Source organism: Physeter macrocephalus, chromosome 19, assembly GCF_002837175.3.
Source record: "Physeter macrocephalus isolate SW-GA chromosome 19, ASM283717v5, whole genome shotgun sequence".
Taxonomy (NCBI): domain Eukaryota; kingdom Metazoa; phylum Chordata; class Mammalia; order Artiodactyla; family Physeteridae; genus Physeter; species Physeter macrocephalus.
This window is the reverse complement of record NC_041232.1, coordinates 33016321-33036886: the sequence shown is the minus strand read 5'-3', so window position 1 is coordinate 33036886 and position 20566 is coordinate 33016321. Positions and strand designations below refer to the sequence as shown.

The 20566-nt window shown below is 34.3% G+C and overlaps 1 protein-coding gene across 2 annotated transcripts in view; it reads left to right on the top strand.

Annotated features, from left to right (window-relative positions):
• The window catches only part of SMCHD1 (structural maintenance of chromosomes flexible hinge domain containing 1), a 125371-nt gene that overhangs the window by 28131 nt on the left and 76674 nt on the right, over positions 1-20566 (top strand). For both annotated transcript variants that reach the window (XM_007126742.4, XM_055080780.1), the window contains 12 exons: positions 924-1038; positions 1160-1279; positions 5429-5595; positions 7574-7664; positions 8360-8570; positions 10944-11064; positions 11143-11326; positions 13262-13456; positions 15298-15411; positions 15987-16093; positions 16827-16909; positions 17095-17208. In XM_007126742.4, coding sequence (XP_007126804.1) covers positions 924-1038; positions 1160-1279; positions 5429-5595; positions 7574-7664; positions 8360-8570; positions 10944-11064; positions 11143-11326; positions 13262-13456; positions 15298-15411; positions 15987-16093; positions 16827-16909; positions 17095-17208 — 1622 coding nt within the window. The remainder of the gene's footprint in view (positions 1-923; positions 1039-1159; positions 1280-5428; positions 5596-7573; positions 7665-8359; positions 8571-10943; positions 11065-11142; positions 11327-13261; positions 13457-15297; positions 15412-15986; positions 16094-16826; positions 16910-17094; positions 17209-20566) is intronic.

Genomic DNA, 20566 nt, shown 5'->3' with positions numbered 1-20566 from the left:
GGACCTTCCCGTACCGGGGCACGAACCCGTGTCCCCTGCATTGGCAGGCGGACTCTCAACCACTGCACCAGGGAAGCCCCGGATTTCTTTTTATGTATCCTGTTTGGGCTCTTTTGGTCTGAATCTGTGGATCTATGCCTTTTTAGTGGTTTGAGAATATTTGCAGCTTTTATCTATTCTCTCCTCTCTTTCTCCAAGTGCATTTAAACTTGTGTGAGATATTATCCTTCAGTCTTTCATGTTTTTAGTCCCACTTTGATATTTTTCATTCCTTTTTTTCTTTGTTTCTTATGGGTAAGTGTTTTTGAATGTATCTTTGTGTTCTCTAAATCTTTCCAGCTATGCCGCATCTGCTCTCTAACCTTTCCATTTGGTGTAATAGTGGTTCCAGCCTCATCCCCAATTCTGTTTATTTCTGATATTGGGAAATGGTGTCCATAGCGATCTTGCCTATATTTCGAGAGACCAGGGATGCCTACTCTCCAGAGTGTTATGTTGCAGTAGGAGGTTCAATCAGAGCTCTTCGTTTGTCATGATACATGGAAATAATCTCTTTGCTGTAATTCCCATTAGTATTGAGGCAATATTTTAATGAGTTTTGAAGGAGTAAACAATTTTGAAGGGAAGATTGTAGAGTTATACAGATATTTGAGATTTTATGATTTATCAGGGTGGGCCCAAGAATTTGCATTTCTTAGCGTTTCCAGGTGTTGCTGATGCAGCTGGTCTGGGTAATAAACTTTGAGAGTCATTGGACTAGATGATGTTTTGGCTTTTGGCTTTGATTCTTTTACATTTGAATAGGGGTGTTATCTGGCTCAGGGATCATTTTATTAACACTTAATAAAACTGCTATAACAATTTCCTTTAGCACCTGAGTAGTTTGTTTAACGTCGTTGCATTAATGTAATGTTTTATTTTAGTGATCATTCAGGATATGTTCGACCACTACCAGTGCCACGCAGTTTAAATAGTGATATTTCCTATTTTGGTGTTGGGGGCAAGCAGGCTGTTTTCTTTGTTGGACAATCAGCCAGAGTAAGTAAAACTATTTCTTAAAAGTGAAAGTTGATCAAAATATTTTGAGGTTGACTTTCTAAATGTGTTATCCAGTTTAAATTGTGGGAATTTATAAAGTACTCTTTTTAATATTTAACAGATGATAAGCAAACCTGCAGATTCCCAGGATGTTCATGAACTTGTACTTTCTAAAGAAGATTTTGAGAAGAAGGAGAAAAATAAAGAGGCGATATATAGCGGATATATTAGAAACAGAAAGGTACAATACATTTTAACTCAGTAATTGTAGATTCATTACTTTGGATGGATGATAGGACAAGAACATTTTTTTCATTTTCTAAGATACTAATGTCATTTTAAAAACTTGAAGATATGGAATTTTCAAATTAAATTTTCATTCTTTTTCTTTTAATTATGTGAATAGCAAAAGTGATCATTTATGTGCTTTCTCAGGCTGAAGTCTTCAGAAAACAGATTTTCTCATAAAGCCAAGTAAGCTTTCTGGAAATTGTTCATAAGATTGTAAACTTTTTTCCTTGCACTGAGTTTGAGTTTTTAAATATTTGTTGTATAATAATCATAGAAGCAGAGTAGAAAACAGTGATAGGGTAATAGACTTTTAAGAAATCTGAGCTCCAGAGAAATAAGTAAACGAGAAACTTATTTCTGTTATAAATTTGCATTCAAATGCTCATTTTAATAAGCAGAGTGTTCACAAATTTGAATCCTGGTGGTGAGCACATGGTATTTGTTGTATTACTCATTCAACTTTTCTCTGTTTGAAACATTTTAGAATTTTTAAATTTTTTAAAACCTTTTTTAAAAGTAAGATTTAAAAAATTCTTTTCTGCTTATAAAACAAACTGTAAAAAATTTTATAAAGAAAATAAAAATAGTCTCAAATACCAAAAAAAAGTACTTATGACATATTTAGTTGAATTTGCTTCTAGTTTAAACTTTATCATATACTTATGGTTTGAGCTCTGATTTATTAGTATTTTGAGTATTTCTTCATTTTAGAAAGTATTTTGGTACACAACACACTTTTAATAGCTTCATAGTATCTTTGGCTAAATGTACAGTAATTTGACTCTTCTGTTAAGCATTTAGCTTACTTGAAGGATTTTATTATAATTATAAAGACACTGCCATTAGTATCTTTGCATAACATTTTGCCTGAATTGCAGTTTTTTCTTCATATAAATTGTTAGAATTTTTATAACCATTATAAGGAATTTGAACTTAGAAATATTTATGGTGTATATTATGAAGTCGCTTTTCTGAAAGTGAACCCAAATCAAATACACTTCCAACAAAGGTATATTGGAAGTGCCTGTTGGATCATTTCCTTATTTTTCAAAAGAACAAAGCAGGGAGGGAAGAATGATAGCAGAATGTTAGTGGTTTGATAAGTGAAAATAATACCTTTTCTTTCATACTAGTGGGCTGAATTTTTTTCATGTTTATTAGCTACTTTTACTTTCTTTATAACTGAACATTATCCTCTGTCTGAGAAATTTCTTCATTTTGCTCATTCTACCTTTTCCTCTTTAAATTTATTGCATTTATTTAGCAATGTACATACCTTAATACATTGTTTATATAATAGTATTCTGTCTTATCTTTTCTATGTTATCTTAAAATCACAAAGCCCTATAAAGTATATTGGTGGAAATATTATTTGCCACGTTAAAACTGGTGAAAAATAGAAATAGAGAATTTAAGTGATTTTTTCAGAACTGTATAGATATGATAAAGCTTTGATAGTACTGAGGTCTCTTGGGTCATCATTTCTTCCAGCTTTTCCTGTGTTTTGTGCTTAGTTCATCCCAGCAAACATTTCATGGGTACCAGTAGGTCCCTAGTCCTTTTCTTTTTCTGACCTGTCCTTTCCAGCCTACTTTTTGGGGGCTCCTCCTCTATTCCTAAGCTGTTATCAGTTACTACGGTGTGCGTGGGGTTGATGGTTCTTGATCTATGGGGGCTAGCACACATGCGCCCCCCCCCCATATATATATATATTCATTCTTATATATACCACTTAATACCAACAGTTCTCAAATATGTATTTCTTGTCAAGACTTTCTTCTTAAGATTGAAACATTGAATCAGGCTGGACTCCTTAAAGGGAAGAAACCATTCTGGCTGTTTTAAACAGAAAAGGATTTCATAAAGGGAATTAGATGCTTAGATGATTATTGGAAGGGCTGAAGGAATGATCTTTAGGCTGAGTCTTGTAGAATGATGCCAGGATATTCCAAACTGACCTTCTAGGGATGCTGCAACATCTGTAATCATGTAGCTGGCAGACCACAGCTGGATCTGGAATTCAGAAACACAGTACCTTATCTCTGATCCAGGAGTTGGAAAAGTCTTGCTGCCACAATTGCTCCAACAATGGACACAGAATTTCTGGCCATTACTAGTGCTGTATCAGTGCTGATGCTTAAGCTGGAACCTGGATACTGGTCTTTCAGTACCTTGCATGGTAACAGAAAACTTTTAAGAAACCTCAGGAGATGGCCTTTGCCTCATATTTCCCTTCTAAATCTTTGCCTAGTACATCTAATTGATGAAACCTAATTTGCATCCACAAGCAAAAATTTAAGAGTCTGAGAAATAGACGTTTTTGGATTTCTTTCCATCCTCTGCAGCCCAGGAGGGGACAACATAAGGTGGTACAAATGGCAGCTGAATACCAATTGATCCTATCTAGCACACGCATTTCCAGTTTCAGTTAGATGTCCCTCTTCAGGAGTTCTGTTAATAACTCCCTTTTGGTGCATCTGAAATCAAATATCTATAAGCGTTTCTTATTTTCTTCCCCTTTCCTCCAGCTATTAACAGTATAGTAGTAATTGTAATCCTTGTTGTTAATCATTCACCACATTTAATTCTTTTAAAATAGTTCCTTTCATTTATCCTCTCTTCCACTCATTTCCACTGCTTGATTCAGCCTTTCCAGCCACGTCCTTCATCATATATTTAAAATATATTCTAAACTACCTTGTATCCCTTATAGTCTCAAATCGTTCACGTTCTCATTGGTCTGGGATGTTTTTATTAAGTCATCTGCTGGGTGAATGTCACCCCATTTTTATTTTTTTAACTCTAGTTCTTGGCTTATAGCTTTCTAATGGCACATTGTTTTATAATCATTTGTTTCTCATCTATTAGATGGAATTTTTAGGGAGGAAGGATGCTCTTTCTTTTATCTTGAACCCTATTTTCCTCATGCCCAAGTTGAGTCATAGGGCTTAGAAGGTGCTATCCAAATATTTGGATAATGAACCTGCATCATCAGTAAACCCAAGCTAATCTACTAACTCTCAAACTGTATAAAATGTTACTTATATATTATGTATTGTAGCTATAATATTAGTAATTTAGTATGTAGGGATGCATTGGAATCGTATTGGAGGGTTGGTTTTTATTTTTTATTAAGAAAGTAATAATACACACTTACTAAAAAAAGAAAACCAGTTTCCTAGACATAATAGTTCAGTGTGTATCTTTATCCTTATAAGTTTTTATGTGTACAACTTATATAGTATATATATGCATGCAATTTTTTTTTTTTTTTTTTTTGCGGTACTGGGGCCTCTCACTGTTGTGGCCTCTCCCGTTGCGGAGCACAGGCTCCGGACGCGCAGGCTCAGCGGCCATGGCTTACGGGCCTAGCCGCTCCATGGCATGTGGGATCCTCCCGGACCGGGGTACGAACCTGTGTCCCCTGCATTGGCAGGCGGACTCTCAACCACTGCACCACCAGGGAAGCCCTATGCATGCAATTTTTAACATACAGACTCATAGTAAAAACTGAGAAGTTTGTAATTCTTATCCTCAAACATTCCCCCACTCCACCCTCCCCACTTCCCTCTGCAAACTGTAGATATTCTCTGAAAGTGGACTGGGGCCCAGGATGATTTTACTCCCTTTTAAACAGAGTGCCTTTGGGCTAAGCCAGCTGGGTTCAGGCTGCATCCTAGTTTTCCTGAACTTGGAGGGCTGGCTGGGCATTGGTCCTGACCAAGTTAAGTGGTAGGTACCCCAAGCAAGGGCTCATTCCACGTTAGGGTAAGTGTTCTCAATTTTGGGGTGCATTTTTAAACTCAGTATTTATTTTCTTCACCCTTTTCATTATGATTCTCCAATTTGTGTAGCATTATGGTGTAGCATTCTCCTTGATGTATGCCAGTTTAGCAATCTATGTAAAAGTTTCCCTCTCCTCACAGCATTGTTGTCACACACTCAGCTGATTTGCAATTGGCCATTTTCCTCCAAAAGATTTTTGAAGCTTGTATTTGAAATTATCCAAGTGAATCACATTAAAGGTTGATGTAAACGTTATTTGTTAATTACAATTAAGGTACATGTAATGTGTTGTACTTTATGTTCACTCTTGTAGCCGTCTGATTCTGTTCACATTACAAATGATGATGAAAGATTTCTACATCATCTTATCTCAGAGGAGAAGGAAAAAGATAGCTTTACTGCTGTGGTTATCACAGGGGTACAACCAGAACACATACAGTACTTGAAAAATTATTTCCTTCTTTGGACAAGACAGTTAGCGTAAGTATTTACATTTGATTCAGGACATGTTTCTTTTTATCTTTCTTAAGATAGAAAATATTACAGACATTTTGAAGCCTCTTGGCTGTCTGCTTTACTCCTATCCCATTTCCTTCCCTTCAGTACAGGAACCATTACTCTGATGTTAGTGTTAAAATGGTTCTGTATTCTGTAAATAATGTACTGATCACCAGTAATGTATTGGTCATTACAAATACAAATATGAGGTCCATGCTTTTTGACAACTTTGATAACATTTAAAATAAACTTGAGTTCATCCAATTCAGCTCATCACTCCCAGATCCCCCTTTTGTGCTTTTGCTGTGTAGCATGTATTATAATCTTCCATACCACACAGTTATTCTTTTGTCTGCCTTCTACCTTGGAATGTCTGTTGTTTTTTATGCATTGCTGTATCCCAATGTTTCCTGTTACATAGTAGATGCTCAATAAAAGTTTACTGAATTGAGTCTATTAAAATAAAAAATATATATATCTGTATGTGCCTGTATGACATGAGTAATACTGAAAATAAATCTTTTGTATCTATTCCAGGAAAACTTTTAGGGAGTATATATTCTATTAGATCAAATCAGAAGTATATATATTTAATGGCTCTTAAGTTTTTTCTTTTGTAGTTACACAGTATAGACCTTTGACTGGATTGTTTCCATAATTTGTATTAGCCTGAATTAATTAGTCTTGCAAAAATGGGTATACTGTACAAAATTCATGTTTTTAAAGAAAGTATCTTTTCTTATTTATTCAAAGGGCTGTTGTACTTACTTTGAGATTCTCTATTTTATACATATATATTAACAATTAAAATTTTTTATGGGGAAATAAATTTGATTTTAGGAATGCTTTTTTTCTTGAATATTGATGTTTATTGGCTCTGTAACCCAAGAGTTTTAAATAGGACTTTGGAATGTTTCTTCTCTAAGAACATCTTTTATTAGTTATTTTATTATTTCTCTTAACTGAAGGAATTCAGTGTACATTAATGACATAATTATAACTTAACTCTTGCTTTTAAAAAGAATGAAGTATTACCACAAAAAAATAAAAATAATGAAGTATAACTTTAACCATTCTTTGAAATAGACACTTGCTAAGCTATTTATAGCACTCTTTCTTAATGTATGGTTGTAAACTTATTGTTGACTATGATGTTAACACTTTTGAGATACGAAGAAAGATCTCCTGATTTTCAGTGATTTCCTTTTATCTTAGTAGTGTTTTAAACTAGGACAATTAATGTAATTTTAAAAAGTTAAAATTCATATGAAGGAATATTTTAAATTCCTGCTTGAGGAATAATTACACATGTGATACGGGATATGGGGAGAGGTGAATAATCTCCCCCAAATATAATCTTTTGAAACATTTGCCAAAATAAAATAACAAAGATTTCTGAAGTGGTGGTTTTTGATGGGATAATGTTGAATTTATTAGTTTTAGGAGTATTGGCATAAGATTGTTTCAGTATCAAAGGAGAAGAAAGATGAGAGTTACAGAATGATACTCTCATGTTGGGGACATAAGTTAAAGATACGCAATCCTGTATACTCCCTGATATTTGAGTCCTTTGTAGAACATCCCTAAGAAGTAGAATTATAGCCTCTTAACTTCTAGTTTTAGTTTTTCTGATAAACTATACTTAAAGTATTTGGGCCTTGAAGTTGGAAAGACTTGGATTGAAGCCCCCCCCAACTCTATAATTCTGGGACCTTAAGTAAATTAAATTATATACGTTTCTTGCATTCCAATTTCTATATAAAATGAAGGGTAATAATACCTGAATCTCAGGATTGTTTTTACCATTAAATGGTTTACTCTGTTTAAAAATACTTAATATAGTGCTTGGCACCTAGTAGGTACTGCCAAATAGTAGTTATAGAATTTTTTTTGGTAGAAGATTAGATGAACTGTAATTTTATGTGAATTAAAAGTGTAAAGTTATTCTTCTATGTTTTAGGCATATTTATCATTACTATATTCATGGCCCAAAAGGGAATGAAAAACGTACATCAAAAGAAGTTGGACCTTTCAACAACATTGATATTGAAGTAAGATAAAATTCTTTCTTAAAGTATTGTGAATTATTAGGTATCTGTTCTAATTCCAAGTTACTCTGGACAAGAACACTCAGTCAGTAAATAGGCAACTTCTCTGTCCTTGTCTTTTACCAAAACACTTCCCTAATTTGATATCCAAGTAAAGAGATTATTCCTAGATGTATTTTTGTGGAACCTTTGTTTACTATAGTATATGGTTTTTCCTTTCTCTGTCTTCTCTAGAGATATGAGCTGTTACTGAATATCATGTCTCAAAAGCAGGGAAGAAAAGAAATAAATAGTTTCTCTTTTGTTCACAGAAGTCATAACGGTAAAGTAAGATTTAGAAGAAAAGAATATTTGAGTGTTGAGTTCTCAGTATCCTTGCCCACACGTCAGGAAGAATTTCATGCACATCTTTATCCCACTTCCTACCTCTAGCAGGGAACCTTGAATTAAATGTACTCATCACTTAATATATCCTTCAGCTCTTTCTTTGCTTACTTTCAGTTTTTTGTAGTATATTTTTTTTGAGATGCTACTTAGAGCTATTTAATCCAAATAAAAATATTTATGTGTTTCAATAAGCTAGATGATTCCTTGTACAAATAAAAGTAGTTTTTGCCTGTTCTGTTGTTGGATCATAGCTGAGAACAAAAGTAAAGTCACTATAGAATTTAATTGTTTTTGTTTTATTTTTATTTTAGATTTCTATGTTTGAAAAGGGGAAGACACCTAAGATTATCAACCTAAGGGAGATACAAGATGACATGCAGACGTTGTATATAAATACAGCAGCCGATAGTTTTGAGTTCAAATCTCATGTTGAAGGAGATGGTGTAGTGGAAGGGATTATCCGATATCACCCTTTTTTATATGATAGAGAAACGTACCCTGATGATCCATGCTTTCCATCAAGTATGTTAATCTGTTATCTTAGCTACAAAATGTGAAGTTGTGATTTAGGGTAGTGATTTGTTTTCTTAATAATAATTATTAGTTGGGCTGTTGAGGTTAGATAAATTTAAAAACTTTTTTCCCTCATGCAAATCTTAAGTTATTAAAGTATTTATAATTTTTATAATTCTTAATTTTTGTGTATATTCATTTCCAGATGAATAAAGCAGTGGCTTTAAGAAAGATTATATATTCTTGTATCATAGATCTCTTCCTGAACTGAACTTTTAGCTATGTACTGCATAGTAATCCTTTATATATTCTCCATGTTGTCTTCCTGTTATCTTTGTAGGTATTTATAGTTTTAAACTTTACTTAGTCATACTAGTTTTTTCTTTATGCTTTCTGATTTTTGCCTTGCTATAGAAAGGTATCTTATACCTCAAGATTATAAAAAAGATCCTGTGGTTTTTTTTCTTCATCATTTTATGTTTACATCTTTAACACATCTCTAATCTTTTGTGTGTGTGGGTTAACTTAATATTTTCCATGTGGGTTTCCAGTTTCCTAGCACCAATTATTGAACATTATGATTTTTGTAATGGTTTAAATATCACTTTCATAATAATATAAAGTTCCCATAAGTGCATAGATCTGGATTTTTTACTGTAAGGAATTGATCTAGTTTGTGTTTTTATTTATTTATTATAAATTTATTTATTTATTTATTTATGGCTGTGTTGGGTCTTTGTTGCTGTGAGCAGGGGCTACTCTTTGTTGCAGTGTGCAGGCTTCTCATTGCGGTAGCTTCTCTTGTTGTGGAGCACGGGCTCTAGGTGCACGGGCTTCAGTAGTTGTGGCATGTGGGCTCAGTAGTTGTGGCTCACGGGCTCTAGAGTGCAGGCTCAGTAGTTGTGGCGCACGGGCTTGGTTGCTCCACGGCATGTGGGATCTTCCTGGACCAGGGCTCGAACCTGTGTGCCCTGCATTGGCAGGTGGATTCTTAACCACTGTGCCACCAGGGAAGTCCCTATTTTGTGTTTTTATACATGAGTAATGATACTCTCTTGTCCTTTATACTGTATTTTGATATCTATAGGGCAAGACACTATTGTTCTTTTTTGAGAAAACTCTTAATGCTTAATCTTTTGCTCTTCTGGATAAACTTTGGAATCACTTTGTACTGTACTTTCACTTTAAAATAATCCTAGTGGTATTATTGGGATTGCATTGAATTTTCATAGATTAACAATATTAAATTTTCTCATTCAGAATAATTCTTTAGTATAGCCTTAGTATTGTGGGTTTTGGGACCAGATTTCCTGATTTGAATCCTATCTTTGCCACTTTGTGTAAACTTTGCAAAGTACTGCCTGCCTCAGTATCTGTGAAATGGGGGGGTAATAATTCTTGCCTCATAGACGTGTTGTGAGGGTTGAATAAGAAACTGCTTCAAGTCCTCAGAATAGTGCCCGACTTTATTTAGTAAGTGCTCATACATATTATTACTCAGTGACCTTCCTTCCTGTGAAGTCTCTAGCATGTTTTTCATTTGCCATTTGTAATTTTTGCATGCTTATAGACAAAAAGATAAAGTTCTTCAAATGATGTCTTAAAATAATAGCCAGTAAGTTGAATAAGGTCAGAGGGATTCTCTAAGAACAAGTGAAATGGTGTGATAGAAAGGAATATTTACTTGTGATGGACTTGTGAGGGTTTTTGTGGGAGAAGAAGGCTTTATTGGGGATGGGGGGGAATGACTTAATGCCAGACTAACTGAGGTATTACTATGTCAGGATCATAATGTTTGAATCTAATTTAACTGAATATATGAAAATGTATTACTAACAAACATAAAAATGTAGACAGTTGTGCTTTATAACATAGGTTATAATTCTAGCTGTATCATAAAGTAAACTTACATTCGGTGTTATTAATTTGTCTAAGCTAGGCAAACTTGCTGTTGCTAGATACTGTAGATTTTCCAGGTGATTTTTATGTAAGTAAACTGGTTCTGACAGAGTTGTGAAGCTTGTGGTTTAGGTACAGGATTCAAGCTCCCATGTTTATGAATAGGTTTTAAAGATTGCAGGCTCGGTAGCTAGTATAGTACTCCTAACACAGATTGGTTAGTATGTAAGTAATTATTGACTTTCTAATGAGAAACACTATTGGTAATGTGGAACCACTTTGAAAATCTGCCTTTTTGAGGGCAAACAGAATAAAGCTACCTTTAGGTTTTATTGAATGCAATGTTAAAGATCATAAGAATTTTTGTTACCATTTCTCTGAAGTAGCTTTAACATTTCACTTACAGAAATTGGTTTCTCAGTGGTAAAAATTGCATATACTTTATAGCAATAAACATTTTGTTCCAATATTCTTTTGTTCTAGAATTAAAAGATGAAGATGATGATGATGACTGTTTCATACTTGAGAAAGCAGCAAGAGGGAAAAGACCTATTTTTGAATGTTTTTGGAATGGACGACTAATACCATATACATCTGTTGAAGAGTAAGTTCTGATTTTTGCTGAAATTATATTGTTTTGTGATCTGATCTTTTTCCTAACTAATACTTTGTTCTTTTCAAGCTTTGACTGGTGTACTCCTCCTAAGAAGAGAGGGCTTGCACCGATTGAGTGCTACAATAGGATATCTGGTGCATTATTCACTAATGACAAATTCCAGGTCAGCACAAATAAACTGACCTTTATGGATCTTGAGCTAAAATTGAAAGATAAGAACACTCTTTTTACAAGGATTTTAAATGGACAGGTATGGTTTTAAGTATCAAGTTCTGAATATTTGCAAGTGTTCTATTTTAAGTACAACAGAAGTCACTAGTAGTATAGATTTGTACTGACAATTTGCATACTTTTCATTTTATTTAATCAGGAGTATAAATTTTCATTCATGAGCATTTATGTGTTCACTCAAAAATTTCAAACTGATTAAATCTTGTTCAGGTAAAATTTACAGATCTTTTATCAGATCTTCATCAGTACCTTGACATAGTAAATGGAAGCTACAGAACCATGTCCATTTGATAAGAGCATATAAGAACAATTTTATCTAATACAAAAGCTGTGTTTATATATTAGTAACCTAAATATGCAATTTTAATCTAATCTTGGGGGTAAAATTGAGGTAGAACTATGAAATACTTTGGGCTAAAAGGTGCTGTGAGATTGATCAGTATTAAAATCTGCATTAATCAATAGAAAAAGAATGATAAATTTTTTAAAAAGTAGAATAGAACTAGTGTACTTTTATTCTACCTAAGCACCTCAGAAACTTTTACTTGATACTACTCTTTCAGTAGTTTAATGTTAAGTTGCCAAGAGATGGATGCATTTATTCTGAACTTAAAATTGCTTAAGCAATAAGCACAATACATGACACACAGTATTTATAGTCAGTCATCCCTACAACATGTTGAAATTCATTTTGCTCTTAATAAAAAGATACTGAATCTTACATAATTTTATCGAATACAAGGGCTGTACACTGAAATACAGCATAAAAATTTGGTAGGCGGACTGTCCCATTCCTAGTTAATAATTTTAATATTCTTGTCAAGTTGACAAAGTGACAACAGTAATTTGCTGATTCAGGAGGGAGTTGGTACCTGGGAACAGATTAGGGGGAAGATTTCCTTGAAGATATATGCCATTTTTGAGTGTTTACCATGTACATGTTACTTCTTATTCAAATAACTTTTTAAAACCAAAAGTTTTTTTTTTTTTTTTAATGATTAGCATACTGGGCCTTTGAGTATAAACTGCAAAAACTTAAGCTGAAATCAGTTTTAGTTTTGCCCCATTTTCATTTGGAAATGGTATACTGTGGAATAAGGTATATAGGGGGAAATGAACTTCTATAACTTTATGCAAAATCTTCTGTGAAAGCATGTGATGTACAGATTATCTTCCCTACTCATTCTCCTAAAGATAGGCATTAAACAAGTATATAGCACCTTATGCTGGAATGTAAATCTCTATACTGTCTCCCATCAGGGTGAAGAATGATAAGCAATAGCACATTTTCATCTTATATATTATTAGAAAACAATTTTTATTTTATGATTTATTTTCTGAATAAATATAGATATATAATACATAATTAAAAGGAAAGATGTGTTTTGCATAGCAATGTTTCTCAACCTTTTTTTCACTATCACTTTATAAAAGAGCTTTTATGACCTTTTCTCCCCCTAATCACTCCCCCCAATGACATTTTAATACCATAGATATAGCATATATATGTTTAAGTACTATATGTATTTAAATCTGTGCCTGATACATAAAAAGATATTTTTATTGCCCTATTGAGAATGTGTATCGTTCACAGTAAGAAGGCTTCCACTTACCCTTTTCCCCTAATCAGCTAGTTCTCCTTATCCTAGGCAGCCAGTGTTTGTCATTTTTTGGTATATCCTAGGATTTAAAACAGGGAAGCAAATCTTTGTTGATATTGACCATTGAGACCTTGGACCCAAGGATGTAGCAAAGATTTTTCTTTCTTTAGTAATGTGTTTGATAGAAATCTAAATTTGTATGGGAGAAGGATCCAGCAAAATATTTTAGTTTTTTATTAGGTTTTCTGGGGTGGTCAGGTATGTGGAAGGAAAAATGAAATGAGTGAGAAGTGTCTGTGGTTGTATATGTTGACTTGTAGCTATATTTCATAGAACATTTTAAAATTTTACAGGAGCAGCGAATGAAAATTGACAGAGAATTTGCTTTATGGCTGAAGGACTGTCATGAAAAGTATGACAAACAAATAAAATTTACACTTTTTAAAGGAATAATTACACGTCCTGATCTTCCTTCTAAAAAGCAGGGCCCCTGGGCGACTTATTCAGCAATAGAATGGGATGGAAAAATATACAAAGCAGGACAGCTCGTAAGTTTAACTTATTTTTAGATTTAATTTTTAGTAGAATTTGAAACTAAATTAGATGTATTAGAATTTATCAACAACCAAAAATAATATATTTACTCTTGGCTCCTCAGGAGCCAGAAAAGAACGAAAAGGCCAAACGGATTTTAATTACGTAATTTAACAGGACATTTTATAAAAAACTTGATTTTTGCCAAAGGCTCAATTAATAAGGTTTTTATTGTTTCTTGCACTAAACTTTACTCAAATGGAGAATTCCGTTTTGTTTTTTTAATTGTGATATGGAGAAATGATTTTTCAGCAAATTTTTATTGAGTGCTGCTCGTGAGTTACTGTGCTATTGACTGCATTGTGGAGAATGCAGAGATCTAGGGGATGTCCTTTGTCCTTCAGGCTGTTACAGCCTGAAAACAGAGATAACCTAAGCAGAATAATCATAGGTAAGAAGCGGGTAAGTGCTATGAAAAGAGAGAATGAATAGTGCTCATAGTTTAGAAGGAGAGAATTTTCTGACTTCGGATTGGCCTGGGAGAAGAGGGTAAATCATGCAGTTCTTTGTGCATGAAGTGGCATTTGTATGGAACTCGAAAGAGGTAAAGGCTCAGGTTTGCAGAGGTAATTATGAAGGTAATAAATGCACAAATGTGACACTCTCATCATCATATATCGAAAGCTTTGGAATCAGATGCCGTCACCTTGAAGTAGTGTGTGTAGCTACAGCTTGCTTTTCTAACATTTAGAGGTTAGGAAAACAAAGAGGAGGAGCTGACAAAGGAGAATTGAAAGGGATAAGATAGTGAGATAGAAGGAAACCAGGAGAATAAGGTATTTGTGAAGAGTTACAAGGAGGGAGTGATCAGTTTTGTCAAATTCTGTGTGGTAGTCAAGTGAAACGCTTTCTCAGAGAAGATAATCTGAGCACAGACAAAGACAAGTAAATGCAGGGAAACTGCAAGCAACAAAGTTGGGTTGCTGCAACCTATTGTGTGTGTGAGGAGAAATAGTTCAGAAATGAAATGAGGCTGGAAGGTAGGTTGGGTGTAAATTTTTGTTGTCCTTGTAGTTGGGAAGTTTTGAATTGGACTAATGGAAATTACCCTTAGATTTTTCAAGCCAAATATGGAGAAGAAATACATTATAGGCAAGTTTTGAGCTAATTTATTTGAAAGAAATGATAACTTTGTAAGTCACCGTTCACAGTCTGCAAGCAACATTTATGGGGGTTTGAGATAACTTGCATTAATAATAATTGACTTTGAAGGCTTTGGGCATTTTAGACACATGCATAGCTATGACTTTTTTTTTTTAAGATGTTGGGGGTAGGAATTAATTAATTTATTTTTGCTGTGTTGGGTCTTCGTTTCTGTGCGAGGGCTTTCTCTAGTTGTGGCAAGTGGGAGCCACTCTTCATTGCTGTGCGCGGGCCTCTCACTATCGCGGCCTCTCTGGTTGCGGATTACAGGCTCCAGACGCGCAGGCTCAGTAGCTGTGGCTCACGGGCCCAGTTGCTCCGTGACATGTGGGATCCTCCCAGACCAGGGCTCGAACCCGTGTTCCCTGCATTAGCAGGCAGATTCTCAACCACTGCGCCACCAGGGAAGCCCCACTATGACATTTTTGTATGAAGAAGCCACTGTGTCTTTTCAAAGATATGTTACAAATAAGTGGAGAACTTCACAAATATAACTTTATTAGAATATTAGAATGCTTTTTTTTGTTAATTTTTCTAACGATAGATGCTAAGTTTTCCCCTTGCATAAAGTAGTTCTGTTAAGTAATTATTAAACCTGTTTTTCTAAAAGTAAATATTAATACTAAATCCTTGTTTTAAAACTAAATATTAGGTCAAGACAATCAAGACACTTCCTCTCTTTTATGGAAGCATTGTAAAATTTTTTCTTTATGGTGATCATGATGGAGAAGTATATGCTACAGGAGGAGAGGTTCAAATTGCAATGGTAAGACCCCCAAATAACAAAAAATACGTCTTCAAAGTCTCTTGATATTACTTTCTTTTGCTTAATTGTTAAAATAAAGATACGGTATTCTATTTTGCCTTGTATTTGTCTTTTTCATTGGTTAAAGTAGTGGTAGCTGAATTTTTATGTTTCATATTTGATGTTTTTAATAATCTATAGAACTTAACATCTGTGTGCCTACTGTTTAGTAAATGTTACATATATTATTGCTAGTTAACACGGTAATTTTGTAAAGTGCACATTTCATCCAAGGCCCACAAACATAAACATTGGAGCCAGACTTCTATCTCAAGAATGAAAAACTTCAAAACTAGAGCTGGTTTTATCCTTATACTATGCTCTTGTTAAAATTTGAATGGCCTAAGGCCTATTTAATTAGGCCTAAGGAGTTTACATGAAAAATGGAAGTAAACACTGTGGTATAATGTAATAATAGCTATTATGATTTATATACTTAATTAGGGTAAAAATACGTTTCTTTGGAAGAAATGGTCTTGTTGCAGCTAAATTTAAATAGTTTTTTTGAAATGTTGGTATAAATTTTATTTATTCAGGAACCTCAAGCACTGTATGATGAAATAAAAACTGTGCCAATTGCAAAGCTGGATAGGACAGTTGCTGAGAAAGCTGTGAAAAAATATGTAGAAGATGAAATGGCAAGGTAATTTGCATTTCAAGATGCATGGTAAAAAAATAACAAGAAAAATCAAGAGGAATTGTCCTTTTAGCAGTTATTGAGTGTGTCGTTATGCTCTTCTATTTGGGCACTTGTAGTCTTAGATGTGTGTATTGTGACAAACTTCTTGCTGTTAAAAAAAACCTGAGAGCTCTCTGTTATAAAAACAGAATCCTGTATTTCATAGAAAAATGAGGAAATCTTATATCTACAGTGTCACTGTTATCAGCACTATGATTAAGTTTGTTAAAGAAAAAAAATCAACTTTGGCCTACAGCTAGAAGAAAATGGTAGTAACTGCTGAGAGGTAAAGATTAGTACAAAAGAAGTAAAAGGAAGTTGAAAAACAAAACGGTTTGTGGCTCTTGTATAGCTAATGATGCAGTCATTTTGATTCCTACTGAATCTCACTGGTAATTCTTTTATTTGTAGAGTTTATCCTGTCTCCCAAAGGTAGCCTGTACTATAAATGAATAGAAAAATCTCAAAAAAAGCAAAGTTCCTGGCTGTTAACACCAGGAGATTTTGTCTTACTCTGTAGCCACAACAGTGGTTGAGAAGGAGGAAATGTTTACAGTATTAATCATACAGGATTTCAGATTTAACCTGTCAAAAAAAATTAGAAATAAATATTAAAATTTCTAGTAACTTTTATTTTTAAAAATAAGACCATAATTAACACAATTCATGAATCATTAATATGCTGGTTTCATAATAGGCTCCCTGATAGATTGTCAGTAACTTGGCCTGAAGGAGACGAATTATTGCCAAATGAGATTAGGCCTGCTGGAACCCCCATTGGTATGTTTTTGGGTTTTTTGTGTTTGTTTGTTTGTTTTTAAATACTGAAAAAATGCTTTTCTTACATCTTACATTTCATAGTAAAAGACCATGAAAAATTAAAGTGCTGTGTGAAGACCTAGCAGATTCATCAGATTCTTTGGGTGTAACTCAAGACATTCTTATTTTTAATTTTGGACTGATAGGTGCGTTAAGAATTGAAATATTGAATAAAAAGGGGGAAGCAATGCAAAAGCTTCCAGGAACAAGTCATGGAGGGTCAAAGAAACTCCTGGTTGAGCTCAAAGTTATACTACACTGTAAGTATACCAGCTAATTTGGATCTTTATTGTTGTTCTTAAATATATAACATATGTTTTAATATCTTTGTGTAATTATGAGCTAGCAGTCTGATAGTGCATTTGTTTAAAGTTAGGAGTTTCAAAACTGTGAATAATTCATATTAAAAAAATCAATTGTTGGGCTTCCCTGGTGGCGCAGCGGTTGCGCGTCCGCCTGCTAATGCAGGGGAACCGGGTTCGCGCCCCGGTCTGGGAGGATCCCACATGCCGCGGAGCGGCTGGGCCCGTGAGCCATGGCCGCTGAGCCTGCGCGTCCGGAGCCTGTCCTCCGCAACGGGAGAGGCCACAGCAGAGGGAGGCCCGCATACCACAAAAAAAAAAAAAAAAAAAAATCAATTGTTTTCTGAGGGGGTTTTTTTTACATTTTATTCTGAATTTTCCTATGTAGGTAGGTGTGGGCTAAAATAAAGATATGATATGCATACATATAGTAGTTTGTACTGAATAAGAATTTATATTGGATAATCCTTAAGATCCCTTGTAAATCAAAAATACTGTCTTTCTGAACCTATGGGCCAGAAGTACTTGTTTCAGATGAGAATCCTGGCCCACTCTTTGGTAAAGGAAAAGAACTGCATATTATTGCTCATCTTGTATTTTCCTAACTTGAATCACCTTGTTTGTTAACTTTCTTGTCTGTTGTTTTTTGTTTTTTTTAACATCTTTATTGGCGTATAATTGCTTTACAATTGTGTGTTAGTTTCTGCTTTATAACAAAGTGAATCAGATATACATACATATACATATATCCCCATATCTCCTCCGTATCCCACCCTCTAGGTGGTCACAGAGCACTGAGCTGATCTCCCTGTGCTATGCCCCTGCTTCCCACTAGCTATCTATTTTACGTTTGGTAGTGTGTATATGTCCATGCCACTCTCTCACTTTGTCCCAGCTTACCCTTCCCGCTCCCCGTGTACTCAGGTCCATTCTCTATGTCTGTGTCTTTATTCCTGTCCTGCCCCTAGCTTCTTCAGAACCTTTTTTGTTTTTTTTTAAGATTCCATATATATGTGTTAGCATATGGTATTTGTTTTTCTCTTTCTGACTTATTACTTCACTCTGTATGACAGACTCTGGGTCCATCCACCTCACTACAAATAACTCAATTTTGTTTCTTTTTATGGCTGAGTAATATTCCATTGTATATATGTGGTACATCTTCTTTATCCATTCATCTGTCGATGGACACTTAGGTTGCTTCCATGTCTTGGCTATTGTAAATACAGCTGCAATGAACATTATGGTACATGACTCTTTTTGAATTACAGTTTTCTTTGTCTTTTGTTTTTGTCTTGACTGCATGAAAGTATTTTCAGTTTATATTTTCAATAATCTGTTCTGTGACTATATATTGCGTGTCTGGTCCATGGATTTTAAAGATGTTTAAAGGTGTTTTATTCACTATGCGTTTATTTCCAACATTTATAAACTAGTCAATGGTAATGTATACTTTCATTGTATAAATGTCTCATTAGCCTCGGCAGCATTGAACTGTTTGACTAATTTTACTGCAGTACTCTTATTTTTGGCCTCTGTGACACTCTATATTTCTCCAACTTTTTTGATGGCTTAAAACAACATATGTTTATTATCTTACAGTTCTCTAGGTCATCCATCCCAGGTGGACTTCACTGTGCTAAAATCAAAGTGTCAGCAGGATAGTGTTCCTTCTGGAGGTTCTAGGGAAGGCTCGCCTTTTCCACTTCTAGAAGCCACCCATATTCCTTGGCTTGTGGCCCCTTCTTCCATCTTCAAAGCCAGCAGTGTAGCATCTTCCAGCCTCTCTGTGACTCTGACCCTCCTGCCTCTGTCTTATTTAAAAACAAAAACAAAAATACACACAGGCATACCTCGTTTAATTGTGCTTTTGCTTTATTGCCATTTGCACATACTGCATTTTTTACAGATTGAAGGTTTATGGAAACTCTGTGTTGAGCAAGTCTATTAATGCCATTTTCCCAATGGTATTTGCTCACTTAATGTCTCTGTGTCACATTTTGGTCATTCTGGCAACATTTCAAACTTTTTCATTATTTTATTTGTTATGGTGATCTGTGATTAGTGATCTTTGATGTTATTACTATGACTTGCTGAAGGCTCTGATGAAGGTTAGCATTTTTTAGCAATAAAGTACTTTTTAATTGAGATATGAACATTTTATTTTTTTAAAGAAATAATGCTCTTGCACATTCAGTAGACTACAGTATAGTATAAACATAACTTTTATATGCACTGGGAAACGAAAAAATTTATGTGATTTGCTTTATCGCGATACAACTTGTTTTGTTGTGGTGGTCTGAAGCCAAACCAATATCTCTAAGGTCTGCCTGTATATATATATTTTTTTTAATTAGAAGATTTTTTTTTGTTAAAGTATATATAACAGATTTACCATTTCAATTATTTTTTAAATACACTTTACTCTAGAGTGTTTCACATATTTGTTTCTTTGGAATGTCATTTAACTTGTTCCATTGTTTGTTCTATTTCCTGAAGACGGAAATTACCCCAAAAGCTTAAACAGATTTAGGTTCACCATTTCTTCCCCCCAAAGCAAGAATCCATACTCCATAGCGAATCTGTGTTTCTTAGGGTATTACATCAAGAGGCATTTGATGACTGTAATTAATTGTCCTACTTTTAGTGCTGCTAAAATGGATTATTGAATTCACTTGGCTAATATGATTATAAAGTTCTCCTGTCATCCATGATGTAATGGTTTCATCCATTATGATTTTTGCTTAGTTATTTGGTATGCAAAATGGTGATCCCCCCATTCTTTTATTTCTTACTAATTCATTATCCCAGTTTATTATCCTTCTAGTTTATTTATTAGTAATAAATTTCAGTTAGGGTCATTGGTTTACTCTGAAACACAGCTTTTATAGGAAAGGCAGTATAAAGGCTTAATCCTTTTTCTTTAATTGAAAATTACCAGTCAGGAATTGGTACAGTACTGTGGTGCTCAGAGACTGTTTTTTTTTTTGATTTTCATAAATGTGTTTTTGTGACTATATGGGGTTTTATAGATTTGACATGCGTCCTTGATTTTGATGTGCCTTCATGTTTGCTCCTCTGTCCTCTTGATAAGACCCTTTTTGTCTTTGATTTGAGCTTTCTTCCTTTCTGGCTCAAGACATCCTAGAATCTTCTTGTACATGTTTACCCTAAGCCTCGATTCACCCATTACTCTTTTTTTTTTTTAACATCTTTATTGGAGTATAATTGTTAGTTTCTGCTTTATAACAAAGTAAATCAGCTATACATATACATATATCCCCATATCTCCTCCCTCTTGCGTCTCCCTCCCACC